The sequence below is a fragment of the Anomaloglossus baeobatrachus genome, chromosome 7 (genome assembly GCF_048569485.1).
Source record: "Anomaloglossus baeobatrachus isolate aAnoBae1 chromosome 7, aAnoBae1.hap1, whole genome shotgun sequence".
NCBI classification, from domain to species: Eukaryota; Metazoa; Chordata; class Amphibia; order Anura; family Aromobatidae; genus Anomaloglossus; species Anomaloglossus baeobatrachus.
The window spans coordinates 295,425,307-295,440,403 of record NC_134359.1 but is presented as its reverse complement, the minus strand read 5'-3'; the positions used below and the strand labels follow the sequence as shown (position 1 = coordinate 295,440,403).

General features: G+C 44.5%; 1 protein-coding gene across 3 annotated transcripts in view; it reads left to right on the top strand.

The window, feature by feature from the left end:
- C7H16orf96 (chromosome 7 C16orf96 homolog) overlaps positions 1–15,097 on the top strand; it is a 24,958-nt gene extending 9,861 nt beyond the window's left edge. For all 3 annotated transcript variants that reach the window (XM_075318456.1, XM_075318455.1, XM_075318457.1), the window contains 12 exons: positions 882–1,032; positions 6,565–6,650; positions 6,719–6,829; positions 8,576–8,650; positions 9,916–10,080; positions 10,510–10,628; positions 12,457–12,519; positions 12,596–12,652; positions 12,908–13,058; positions 14,411–14,504; positions 14,582–14,674; positions 14,760–15,097. In XM_075318456.1, the coding sequence (XP_075174571.1) occupies positions 882–1,032; positions 6,565–6,650; positions 6,719–6,829; positions 8,576–8,650; positions 9,916–10,080; positions 10,510–10,628; positions 12,457–12,519; positions 12,596–12,652; positions 12,908–13,058; positions 14,411–14,504; positions 14,582–14,674; positions 14,760–14,911 (1,317 nt within the window). In that variant the 3' untranslated portion in view covers positions 14,912–15,097. The remainder of the gene's footprint in view (positions 1–881; positions 1,033–6,564; positions 6,651–6,718; positions 6,830–8,575; positions 8,651–9,915; positions 10,081–10,509; positions 10,629–12,456; positions 12,520–12,595; positions 12,653–12,907; positions 13,059–14,410; positions 14,505–14,581; positions 14,675–14,759) is intronic.

Genomic DNA, 15,097 nt, shown 5'->3' with positions numbered 1-15,097 from the left:
AAATTGTTTTAATAATTAACATGTGACATAAGGACAGACAGTGGTGACGAAAAAAGATCTTAAAGTCGTCAGGACACAAAAGTTGCACAAACACCACCTTCAGGTCTAATCCAGCTGCTAGATGTGAGAGGGTTAATATAAAGGAACCCCAGAAAACCAGAGGGCGGGGAGATCCAATAAATTATGAATAGACAAGTTATAGTCTCCCACGTGTACCTCTCCCTATATATACCAGGGGAACATGTCACTTAATGAACATATAATAGTAACTACCTTGAGACATGTCAGAGTAGTAGCAGGCTGAACAGGTGGCGGTGGGCGGAGCCTCGACGCGCGTTTCACCGGGCGTGGCTTCGTCAGGAAAAAAAATGTTATCTCCTGGGAAATAAACGTATTTCTGAACACAGACGTATCCGAAAGAGCAGATCCTGTATAAATTCTATCAGTAATACTGCTTGAAAGCTAAAATGTCTTTTGGTGACTCCTCAGTCCTCTCCTCCACCCCTCCAGATTCTGGTTATTGGAGCCTGGAAGGGGGTAAAGCCTTGATGAGATCACTTTCACTGTAATTAAAGGGATTGTCTGAGAGCGGTGACAACAATCTGAGCAATTAACAGTAATTGACTACAATAGTCAGCGCCACAATAGCCGTATAATGATGGCGGCTCCTCCACAATGAACGGCGGAGACAGAAAAGGGCGTCCTGTAAGGAAGCAGTATACATGAAAAGGCTGCTCCATTGTATATAAACTGTGATTTATATATATATAGCGGCCTACGAGGCTCCGAATGTGGGGGATTCTTTATACTGACATCATGGAATTCCCATGGTAACGCTAATTAATCAAACGTGATCTCAATACCGCACATATCATCACCAGAGCGAAGACCGGGCCCTCAGCAATGACAGCAAGCAGCGCAATGCCAAAAATATGCTGAACAGTCTGGGGGCGCTGCCCGGAAAACACGGGGGTCTGGAGAGACGGGTCCAGGATATCGAACAAGAGCTGAGGAGGCTGGATATAGAGATCGGTGAGCGAAAACTAACACCAAAACATGGCCGCAGGATATGACGGTCAATACATACAGCAATACCATGTACAAGAATATAACTACTATAATACTGCCCCCTATATACAAGAATATAACTACTATAATACTGCCCCTATGTACAAGAATATAACTACTATAATACTGCTCCTATGTACAAGAATATAACTACTATAATACTGCCCCTATGTACAAGAATATAACTACTATAATACTGCTCCTATGTACAAGAATATAACTACTATAATACTGCCTCTATGTACAAGAATATAACTACTATAATACTGCCCCTATGTACAAGAATATAACTACTATAATACTGCCTCTATGTACAAGAATATAACTACTATAATACTGCCCCTATGTACAAGAATATAACTACTATAATACTGCCCCCTATGTACAAGAATATAACTACTATAATACTGCTCCTATATACAAGAATATAACTACTATAATACTGCTCCTATGTACAAGAATATAACTACTATAATACTGCTCCTATGTACAAGAATATAACTACTATAATACTGCTCCTATATACAAGAATATAACTACTATAATACTGCCCCTATGTACAAGAATATAACTACTATAATACTGCTCCTATATACAAGAATATAACTACTATAATACTGCTCCTATGTACAAGAATATAACTACTATAATACTGCTCCTATGTACAAGAATACAACTACTATAATACTGCCCCTATGTACAAGAATATAACTACTATAATACTGCTCCTATGTACAAGAATATAACTACTATAATACTGCTCCTATGTACAAGAATACAACTACTATAATACTGCCCCTATGTACAAGAATATAACTACTATAATACTGCTCCTATGTACAAGAATATAACTGCTATAATACTGCCCCTATGTACAAGAATATAACTACTATAATACTGCTCCTATGTACAAGAATATAACTACTATAATACTGCTGCTATGTACAAGAATATAACTACTATAATACTGCTCCTATGTACAAGAATATAACTACTATAATACTGCTCCTATGTACAAGAATATAACTACTATAATACTGCCCCTATGTACAAGAATATAACTACTATAATACTGCTCCTATGTACAAGAATATAACTACTATAATACTGCTCCTATGTACAAGAATATAACTGCTATAATACTGCCCCTATGTACAAGAATATAACTACTATAATACTGCCCCCTATGTACAAGAATATAACTACTATAATACTGCCCCCTATGTACAAGAATATAATTACTATAATACTGCCCCTATGTACAAGAATATAACTACTATAATACTGCCCCTATGTACAAGAATATAACTACTATAATACTGCTCCTATGTACAAGAATATAACTACTATAATACTGCCCCTATGTACAAGAATATAACTACTATAATACTGCCCCTATGTACAAGAATATAACTACTATAATACTGCCCCTATGTACAAGAATATAACTACTATAATACTGCCCCTATGTACAAGAATATAACTGCTATAATACTGCCCCTATGTACAAGAATATAACTACTATAATACTGCCCCCTATGTACAAGAATATAACTACTATAATACTGCCCCTATGTACAAGAATATAACTACTATAATACTGCTCCTATGTACAAGAATATAACTACTATAATACTGCTCCTATGTACAAGAATATAACTACTATAATACTGCCCCTATGTACAAGAATATAACTACTATAATACTGCCCCTATGTACAAGAATATAACTACTATAATACTGCCCCTATGTACAAGAATATAACTACTATAATACTGCCCCTATGTACAAGAATATAACTGCTATAATACTGCCCCTATGTACAAGAATATAACTACTATAATACTGCCCCTATGTAGAAGAATATAACTACTATAATACTGCTCCTATGTACAAGAATATAACTACTATAATACTGCCCCTATGTACAAGAATATAACTGCTATAATACTGCCCCTATGTACAAGAATATAACTACTATAATACTGCCCCTATGTACAAGAATATAACTACTATAATACTGCCCCCTATGTACAAGAATATAACTACTATAATACTGCTCCTATGTACAAGAATATAACTACTATAATACTGCCCCCTATGTACAAGAATATAACTACTATAATACTGCCCCCTATGTACAAGAATATAACTACTATAATACTGCCCCCTATGTACAAGAATATAACTACTATAATACTGCCCCTATGTACAAGAATATAACTACTATAATACTGCCCCCTATGTACAAGAATATAACTACTATAATACTGCCCCCTATGTACAAGAATATAACTACTATAATACTGCCCCTATGTACAAGAATATAACTACTATAATACTGCCCCTATGTACAAGAATATAACTACTATAATACTGCCCCCTATGTACAAGAATATAACTGCTATAATACTATTCCTATGTACAAGAATATAACTACTATAATACTGCCCCGATGTACAAGAATATAACTACTATAATACTGCTCCTATGTACAAGAATATAACTACTATAATACTGCCCCCTATGTACAAGAATATAACTACTATAATACTGCTCCTATGTACAAGAATATAACTACTATAATACTGCCCCTATGTACAAGAATATAACTACTATAATACTGCCCCCTATGTACAAGAATAAAACTACTATAATACTGCCCCCTATGTACAAGAATATAACTACTATAACACTGCCCCTATGTACAAGAATATAACTACTATAATACTGCCCCCTATGTACAAGAATATAACTACTATAATACTGCCCCTATGTACAAGAATATAACTGCTATAATACTGCTCCTATGTACAAGAATATAACTGCTATAATACTGCTCCTATGTACAAGAATATAACTACTATAATACTGCTCCTATGTACAAGAATATAACTGCTATAATACTGCTCCTATGTACAAGAATATAACTACTATAATACTGCCCCTATGTACAAGAATATAACTACTATAATACTGCCCCTATGTACAAGAATATAACTACTATAATACTGCCCCTATGTACAAGAATATAACTACTATAATACTGCCCCTATGTACAAGAATATAACTGCTATAATACTGCCCCTATGTACAAGAATATAACTGCTATAATACTGCCCCTATGTACAAGAATATAACTACTATAATACTGCCCCTATGTACAAGAATATAACTGCTATAATACTGCCCCTATGTACAAGAATATAACTACTATAATACTGCTCCTATGTACAAGAATATAACTACTATAATACTGCTCCTATGTACAAGAATATAACTACTATAATACTGCCCCTATGTACAAGAATATAACTACTATAATACTGCTCCTATGTACAAGAATATAACTACTATAATACTGCTCCTATGTACAAGAATATAACTACTATAATACTTCCCCTATGTACAAGGATATAACTACTATAATACTGCTCCTATGTACAAGAATATAGCTACTATAATACTGCCCCTATGTACAAGAATATAACTACTATAATACTGCCCCTATGTACAAGACTATAACTACTATAATACTGCTCCTATGTACAAGAATATAACTACAATAATACTGCCCCTATGTACAAGAATATAACTACAATAATACTGCCCCTATGTACAAGAATATAACTACTGTAATACTGCCCCCTATGTACAAGAATATAACTACTATAATACTGCTCCTATGTACAAGAATATAACTACAATAATACTGCCCCTATGTACAAGAATATAACTACTATAATACTGCCCCTATGTACAAGAATATAACTACAATAATACTGCCCCTATGTACAAGAATATAACTACTATAATACTGCCCCTATATACAAGAATATAACTACTATAATACTGCTCCCTATGTACAAGAATATAACTACTATAATACTGCTCCTATGTACAAGAATATAACTACTATAATACTGCCCCTATGTACAAGAATATAACTACAATAATACTGCCCCTATGTACAAGAATATAACTACTATAATACTGCCCCTATATACAAGAATATAACTACTATAATACTGCCCCCTATGTACAAGAATATAACTACTATAATACTGCTCCTATGTACAAGAATATAACTACAATAATACTGCCCCTTTGTACAAGAATATAACTACTATAATACTGCCCCTATGTACAAGAATATAACTACTATAATACTGCCCCTATGTACAAGAATATAACTACTATAATACTGCCCCTATGTACAAGAATATAACTACAATAATACTGCCCCTATGTACAAGAATATAACTACAATAATACTGCCCCTATATACAAGAATATAACTACTATAATACTGCCCCCTATGTACAAGAATATAACTACTATAATACTGCCCCTATGTACAAGAATATAACTACAATAATACTGCCCCTATGTACAAGAATATAACTACAATAATACTGCCCCTATGTACAAGAATATAACTACTATAATACTGCTCCTATGTACAAGAATATAACTACTATAATAGTGTCCCTATGTACAAGAATATAACTACTATAATACTGCCCCTATGTACAAGAATATAACTACTATAATACTGCCCCCTATGTACAAGAATATAACTACTATAATACTGCTCCTATGTACAAGAATATAACTACTATAATACTGCCCTTATGTACAAGAATATAACTACTATAATACTGCCCCCTATGTACAAGAATATAACTACTATAATACTGCTCCTATGTACAAGAATATAACTATTATAATACTGCCACTATGTACAAGAATATAACTACTATAATACTGCCCTTATGTACAAGAATATAACTACTATAATACTGCCCCCTATGTACAAGAATATAACTACTATAATGCTGCTCCTATGTACAAGAATATAACTACTATAATACTGCCACTATGTACAAGAATATAACTACTATAATACTGCCCTTATGTACAAGACTATAACTACTATAATACTGCTCCCTATGTACAAGACTATAACTACTATAATACTGCCCCTATGTACAAGAATATAACTACTATAATACTGCCCTTATGTACAAGACTATAACTACTATAATACTGCTCCCTATGTACAAGACTATAACTACTATAATACTGCCCCCTATGTACAAGAATATAACTACTTTAATACTGCCCCTATGTACAAGAATATAACTACTATAATACTGCCCCTATATACAAGAATATAACTGCTATAATACTGCTCCTATGTACAAGAATATATCTACTATAATACTGCCCCTATGTACAAGAATATAACTACTATAATACTGTCCCTATATACAAGAATATAACTACTATAATACTGCCCCTATGTACAAGAATATAACTACTATAATACTGCCCCTATGTACAAGAATATAACTACTATAATACTGTCCCTATATACAAGAATATAACTACTATAATACTGCCCCTATGCACAAGAATATAACTGCTATAATACTGCCCCCTATGTACAAGAATATAACTGCTATAATACTGCCCTCTGTACTCTGATTGCAGGAAAGAACCGTATTCCTGAGGATTTGCTCCAGCAGTTGCGGAGTGTCAGGCAGGATGTGGAGACGTTATTCGCGGAGAATCGGAAGGTAATGTACATTGAGACCTCGGACACTGATGTTTCCTTCTTCTTACATTACACTTTCCTCACTTTCAGGACAAGGTTGACTTGAACGCCCTGAAGAGTGGACTCCAAGATCTGAATATGGCGCTACAACGACTGGACAGCAAGACTGACAAGCTGGCGGCAGATCTGTGCGAGACCGCGGTGAGGGAGGAGAACATGCAGGGCTATTAATGGTTGTGTATGTGAGAAACAACTGTCTGCTGAGCTTTGTATCTAATCCTCTCCTGTGTGATACTGTCTGCTGAGCTTTGTATCTAATCCTCTCCTGTGTGATACTGTCTGCTGAGCTTTGTATCTAATCCTCTCCTGTGTGATACTGTCTGCTGAGCTTTGTATCTAATCCTCTCCTGTGTGATACTGTCTGCTGAGCTTTGTATCTAATCCTCTCCTGTGTGATACTGTCTGCTGAGCTTTGTATCTAATCCTCTCCTGTGTGATACTGTCTGCTGAGCTGTGTATCTAATCCTCTCCTGTGTGATACTGTCTGCTGAGCTTTGTATCTAATCCTCTCCTGTGTGATACTGTCTGCTGAGCTTTGTATCTAATCCTCTCCTGTGTGATACTGTCTGCTGAGCTTTGTATCTAATCCTCTCCTGTGTGATACTGTCTGCTGAGCTGTGTATCCAATTCTCTCCTGTGTGATACTGTCTGCTGAGCTTTGTATCTAATCCTCTCCTGTGTGATACTGTCTGCTGAGCTTTGTATCTAATCCTCTCCTGTGTGATACTGTCTGCTGAGCTGTGTATCTAATCCTATCCTGTGTGATACTGTCTGCTGAGCTTTGTATCTAATCCTCTCCTGTGTGATACTGTCTGCTGAGCTTTGTATCTAATCCTCTCCTGTGTGATACTGTCTGCTGAGCTGTGTATCTAATCCTCTCATGTGTGATACTGTCTGCTGAGCTTTGTATCTTATCCTCTCCTGTGTGATACTGTCTGCTGAGCCGTGTATCTAATCCTCTCCTGTGTGATACTGTCTGCTGAGCCGTGTATCTAATCCTCTCCTGTGTGATACTGTCTGCTGAGCCGTGTATCTAATCCTCTCCTGTGTGATACTGTCTGCTGAGCTGTGTATCTTATCCTCTCCTGTGTGATACTGTCTGCTGAGCTTTGTATCTAATCCTCTCCTGTGTGATACTGTCTGCTGAGCTGTGTATCTAATCCTCTCCTGTGTGATACTGTCTGCTGAGCTTTGTATCTAATCCTCTCCTGTGTGATACTGTCTGCTGAGCTTTGTATCTAATCCTCTACTGTGTGATACTGTCTGCTGAGCTGTATATCTAATCCTCTCCTGTGTGATACTGTCTGCTGAGCCGTGTATCTAATCCTCTCCTGTGTGATACTGTCTGCTGAGCCGTGTATCTAATCCTCTCCTGTGTGATACTGTCTGCTGAGCCGTGTATCTAATCCTCTCCTGTGTGATACTGTCTGCTGAGCTGTGTATCTTATCCTCTCCTGTGTGATACTGTCTGCTGAGCTGTGTATCTAATCCTATCCTGTGTGATACTTTCTGCTGAGCCGTGTATCTTATCCTCTCCTGTGTGATACTGTCTGCTGAGCCGTGTATCTAATCCTCTCCTGTGTAATACTGTCTGCTGAGCTGTGTATCTAATCCTATCCTGTGTGATACTGTCTGCTGAGCTGTGTATCTAATCCTATCCTGTGTGATACTGTCTGCTGAGCTGTGTATCTAATCCTCTCCTGTGTGATACTGTCTGCTGAGCTGTGTATCTAATCCTCTCCTGTGTGATACTGTCTGCTGAGCCGTGTATCTTATCCTCTCCTGTGTGATACTGTCTGCTGAGCTGTGTATCTAATCCTCTCCTGTGTGATACTGTCTGCTGAGCCGTGCATCTAATCCCATCACACGTGACCCGTCTTCTTGCAGACCCTCCAGAGTCAGATTGATGAGCTGGAGAAGAAGAAGTTGGATCAGGAGGATTTCATGTTGGAGCTGAATTTGGTTTGTGTTTATTAATTCCTGGGGCCTCGTAATCAGCCCCAGATTATATATGGAATGTGGTGCAAGGGCACGCGGATTACATAAGGGGCGTGGTGGCACGCGGATTATATATGGGAAGTGGTGGCACGCGGATTACATAAGGGGCGTGGTGGCACGCGGATTATATATGGTACGTGGTGGCACGCGGATTACATAAGGGGCGTGGTGGTACGCGGATTATATATGGGACGTGAGGGCACACGGATTATATATGGGACGTGAGGGCACGCGGATTACATATGGGACGTGGTGGCACGCGGATTATATATGGAACGTGGTGGCACGCGGATTACATAAGGGGCGTGGTGGTACGCGGATTATATATGGTACGTGGTGGCACGCGGATTATATATGGGACGTGAGGGCACACGGATTATATATGGGACGTGAGGGCACGCGGATTACATATGGGACGTGGTGGCACGCGGATTATATATGGAACGTGAGGGCACGCGGATTACATATGGGACGTGGTGGCACGCAAATTACATATGGGACATGGTGGCACGCGGATTATATATGGTACGTGGTGACACGCGGATTATATATGGGACGTGGTGGCACGCGGATTATATATGGGAAGTGGTGGCACGCGGATTATATATGGGACGTGGTGGCACGTGGATTATGTATGGGACGTGGTGGCACGCGGATTACATAAGAGACGTGGTGGCACGCGGATTACATATGGGACGTGGTGGCACGCGGATTACATATGGGACGTGGTAGCACGCGGATTACATATGGGACGTGGTGGCACGCGGATTACATATGGGACGTGGTGGCACACGGATTACATATGGGACGTGGTGGCACGCGGATTACATATGGGACGTGGTGGCACGCGGATTACATATGGGACGTGGTGGCACGCGGATTACATATGGGACGTGGTGGCACGTGGATTACATATGAGACATGGTGGCACGCGGATTACATATGGGACGTGGTGGCACGCGGATTACATATGGGACGTGGTGCGAGGGCACGCGGATTACATATGGGACGTGGTGGCACGCGGATTACATATGGGACGTGGTGGCACGCGGATTACATATGGGACGTGGTGGCACGCGGATTATATATGGGACATGGTGGCACGCGGATTATATATGGGACGTGGTGGCACGCATATTATATATGGGACGTGGTATGAGGGGCCCGTTGCAGACATGTTGGGGCCCAGGTCCAGACACATCCAGAGCTGTCCGTGGTCTTATTTGCAGAAGGCGGACAGGCGGGCGCTGGAGACCCTGGTGGGCCGTGCAGACCTGGAGGCCGCCGTCAGCGAGGTCAATGCCGTGCTGGAGGCTCTGATTAAGAAACTGGCAGCGCAGGAGTCAGAGTGGCAGAACATGCTGGCCAAGCTGCTGGCCGGGCTGGAGGCCAAGGTACGTGTACACAGCCCCTGTGCGCAGCAATACGGGAGATTAACCCTTACACTACTGAGAGGCAGCCGGGTGCGCCTCCTCCTCTCATCAGCGTCCATTGCTCGTGAGTAATCATCATCTCTGGGAAAGACGCCGGCCGCTGTCCTGAGGCCACGGGTGATACGTGACCCGGGGATAGAGGACGACCCTGGTGCTATCATCGGGAGCCCATGAGGTCAGCGCTGTGGGACCATGTCCTGAAATACTTTGTGCTGCTGGAGCTCTGCTCTTTCTTGTATATAAGTCTCTGTGTATGACCAACCTCTCCATATCCCTCCTTAATATCATTTTAAGTGCGGACCATTTCCCCTAAGCGCTCTCCTGAAATACTCTGTGCTGCTGTTCAGCCTGCTCCTTGCATCACGTCTCCGCATTTTCCGCATCTTCTAGTTGAGTCGCTCGGACTTGGACTCCGTTCACAAGGACCTGGAGGAGCTCTGGAAATTCCTGAAGAAGCATCTCAGCTCCAGCCAAACCTTCGATCCGGACGGGGCCGCGGGCTTCAGGAAGTGAGTGGTGTATGCACCGGGGGTGAGGTGGGGGCGCGGGCTTCAGGAAGTGAGTGGTGTATGCACCGGGGGTGAGGTGGGGGCGCGGGCTTCAGGAAGTGAGTGGTGTATGCACCGGGGGTGAGGTGGGGGCGCGGGCTTCAGGAAGTGAGTGGTGTATGCACCGGGGGTGAGGTGGGGGCGCGGGCTTCAGGAAGTGAGTGGTGTATGCACCGGGGGCGAGGTGGGGCCGCGGGCTTCAGGAAGTGAGTGGTGTATGCACCGGGGGTGAGGTGGGGCCGCGGGCTTCAGGAAGTGAGTGGTGTATGCACCGGGGGTGAGGTGGGGCCGCGGGCTTCAGGAAGTGAGTGGTGTATGCACCGGGGGTGAGGTGGGGCCGCGGGCTTCAGGAAGTGAGTGGTGTATGCACCGGGGGTGAGGTAGGGCCGCGGGCTTCAGGAAGTGAGTGGTGTATGCACCGGGGGTGAGGTAGGGCCGCGGGCTTCAGGAAGTGAGTGGTGTATGCACCGGGGGCGAGGTGGGGCCGCGGGCTTCAGGAAGTGAGTGGTGTATGCACCGGGGGTGAGGTGGGGGCGCGGGCTTCAGGAAGTGAGTGGTGTATGCACCGGGGGCGAGGTAGGGCCGCGGGCTTCAGGAAGTGAGTGGTGTATGCACCGGGGGTGAGGTGGGGGCGCGGGCTTCAGGAAGTGAGTGGTGTATGCACCGGGGGCGAGGTGGGGCCGCGGGCTTCAGGAAGTGAGTGGTGTATGCACCGGGGGTGAGGTGGGGGCGCGGGCTTCAGGAAGTGAGTGGTGTATGCACCGGGGGCGAGGTGGGGCCGCGGGCTTCAGGAAGTGAGTGGTGTATACACCGGGGGCGAGGTAGGGCCGCGGGCTTCAGGAAGTGAGTGGTGTATGCACCGGGGGCGAGGTAGGGCCGCGGGCTTCAGGAAGTGAGTGGTGTATGCACCGGGGGTGAGGTGGGGGCGCGGGCTTCAGGAAGTGAGTGGTGTATGCACCGGGGGTGAGGTGGGGGCGCGGGCTTCAGGAAGTGAGTGGTGTATGCACCGGGGGTGAGGTGGGGGCGCGGGCTTCAGGAAGTGAGTGGTGTATGCACCGGGGGTGAGGTGGGGCCGCGGGCTTCAGGAAGTGAGTGGTGTATGCACCGGGGGTGAGGTAGGGCCGCGGGCTTCAGGAAGTGAGTGGTGTATGCACCGGGGGTGAGGTAGGGCCGCGGGCTTCAGGAAGTGAGTGGTGTATGCACCGGGGGCGAGGTGGGGCCGCGGGCTTCAGGAAGTGAGTGGTGTATGCACCGGGGGCGAGGTGGGGCCGCGGGCTTCAGGAAGTGAGTGGTGTATGCACCGGGGGCGAGGTAGGGCCGCGGGCTTCAGGAAGTAAGTGGTGTATGCACCGGGGGTGAGGTGGGGGCGCGGGCTTCAGGAAGTGAGTGGTGTATGCACCGGGGGCGAGGTGGGGCCGCGGGCTTCAGGAAGTGAGTGGTGTATGCACCGGGGGCGAGGTGGGACCGCGGGCTTCAGGAAGTGAGTGGTGTATGCACCGGGGGCGAGGTGGGACCGCGGGCTTCAGGAAGTCAGTGGTGTATGCACCGGGGGCGAGGTGGGGCAGCGAGCTTCAGGAAGTCAGTGGTGTATGCACCGGGGGCGAGGTGGGGGCTTGGGTGACCAACCCCATGATTAGAAGAGAAGGGGCGACTTGTACCTGTTCATCCAGAGCATTAAGATTTGAGGTCAGGAGACACCGAAAACTATCTGACCCCATGGCTACCAAAATCCTGGGGGGCTTCTTATCGCTACGGACGTGTTCACTGATCAAACATGGTGTGTCCACAGGAAACTGTTTGAGAGAGTCAAGTGCATCTCGTGTGACCGTCCGGCAAACATGGCGTCCGCTCCGTGAGTACCCGACCTAGTCCATAGCGGTCTGTGTAGCCAATATCTATGTATCTGTCCCTGATTATCTCTTTTGCAGACACCTGGTCACGGTGCGCTCGCTGAATCCTCGGAGCAGAGACTACAGGACCCCCGGGTATGTGTGCACCTCAGTGTGTGTGTGTGTGTGTGGGGGGGGGGGGGGGGGGGGGAAATACATCTGCTCCGGTTATGGGCGAGTGGTGACAACTATCTAACATGAAGAGGAGGATGGTTGTCAGCCTTCTCCGGGCCACCAGGAATGCTCCCCATTAACCCTGTTATTGCTGTAGATCTCCAGGACCCTCAGTCACACAGAGGCCTGGACTATGAGCCGTATTAACCCCGTTTTTACGTGGACTCATCTTTTCAGGGATCCCACCCAGATGTCAGACCCCGAGCTCCAGTACAGCGAGTCCCCGAGACCCCACACCGCCTGCTCGTTCCACCGAAAGTCATCCCGCAGCCAAAACCTCAGCACAGTGTACCCATACGGAGACCCCGCGCAAATCCAGTACAAAAATGTAAGTATGGGGGGGGAGCGGGAGGGTTGGACTGGTTTGTGAAGACTTCACCAGTTTCCATATTTCTACATAAATTTCACCTAAAACCAAATCAAGTTTTTACACAAGACCTAAAAGCTGATAAAGAACCAAAGGAGTCAAAAATATTCGACTTTCTGTGAGTCGTGAAAGTATGTGACCCTTTTACTCTACAAAACAGCTTCCCATTATTTTGGTGGGTTTTCTTCCATGATCTCCCTGGAAAAACCTATGTCTAGGGAAGGGGGAGATGGTGACCCCTGATCCAACTTTCCGCTGACCCATGGCTCCCCTGAACACCCTGGATAGGTTCCACACCTATGCGCCAAGCAGGATACCTGACCCTGAACTGGGCCCTAGGTAAGGAACGGATGGGATGAGCGCTTAGTCAACCCCACTAAGCTCTAAAGAAGACACAGGGAGCACAAAAAGGGTGACGTGACTAAACACTTATCTCCAAGAAGACTCAGGGAGAGGAACAGCAACACACAACAACATTTCTTCAGATGAATACAAGGCCTGTATAGGAATATAACTATCACCAGCAAACACCAGGGGGAAATGTGGGTATTTAAGGACACAAGGGGAAGTGATGATGATTAACAGCTAAAAGGTGAGGCTATCCGCAGGGTCCTAAAAGGAAAGGGATTAACCCCAAGCAGAGAAGATACATAGGATACTATTTACACCACAGCAAGAAGAATAGAAGGTCAGGCAGCTTGTGTAGCCAAACGCTGTGACCTTCTACATTCAGACACCACAGGACTTTGTCAAACGTGACACACCCGTGTCACAGTGTCTTTCTCCTTACAATCTCGTTATGCACACCATTGTTGTTCAGTGTCCTCCTGATCGTGCACTCAAACATTAATCATTAGCTAATGCAAGCAAGGCCTTTAGTTGCTTAAGGGTTACCTTGGGTACCTTTGTGACCTCATGGACTGTTATACGCCTTGCTCTTAGAGTGATTGTTTTGGTTAAACACGCCTGGGGAAGGTCCTGAATTTCCTTCATTTGTACACAATCATCTCTTTGCCAGTAGATTGATGGGACCCAAACTCTTTAAAGGGCCTCATACACATTAGAGTAAATTCAGCTGTACCAGCCGATTTAGGCTGACATCAATTTGTATGCTGACGCCGGCCAGCTGATCAAATACTTCTGACTCATTTTTTTAATTTTGGTTCATTATTATCTACCTTTAGGATTTGTGTGAAAATCGGATCTAATTTGACACCAAATTTAGGCAGAAATATGTAACATTATGAAGGGTTCACAAACTTTCAAGCGCCCTATAGATGTATAGATGTCACTTCTCGCTCTCTGTACCACAGTCGGAGGTTGACCTGATGGGGATTGACGGTGTAATGTACAAGGGCCGGTTGGATAAGAGTCCCACGGCTTATGTTACTGAGCGGGAATCCTCTGGTGAGTGTCAGCTCTGTAGCCCAATTTTTTTTTCCCCATATCTGTGACTCTGGACTGACTTGAGACTTTTCCCCCAGCAATGAAACCCCCACAGCCGCCATACAGAATCCCGGTGGAAAGAGCGCGCTCTGCGACCCCGCACTGCAGGAACTCCAGCACCCCCACAACACGTAAGCCACGCAGCTTAAAGGGCCACTCGCCCTAATAGTGCAGGGGTGTAATAAGTGCTCCATCTACCTCTCTCTCCCCTCCCAGGGCCTGCGAGTCATTCTGCGCGATCGTCCCGCACCGCACTACCCACATCATCTGCCACAGACTCCGCACAACCCATGTTTTACGTGCCCTCCGCCATGGACAGTGAGAATATGCTGCAACAACCAATCAACACCGAGGAGCAGCCGGTCTGACCGAGAATAAAGCCTTCACCCCCAACGCCATCCCTGTTGTCACCTGCTGCTGGGCCTCAATTTATATACAGTATATATATAACACTCATGGGACTTTATAACTGGAGATTTTATTTTCCCTTATGTATAAAATAAACCTGAAATCACCTATCAGAATAAATGTACAATACAAATGTGACAAGGACA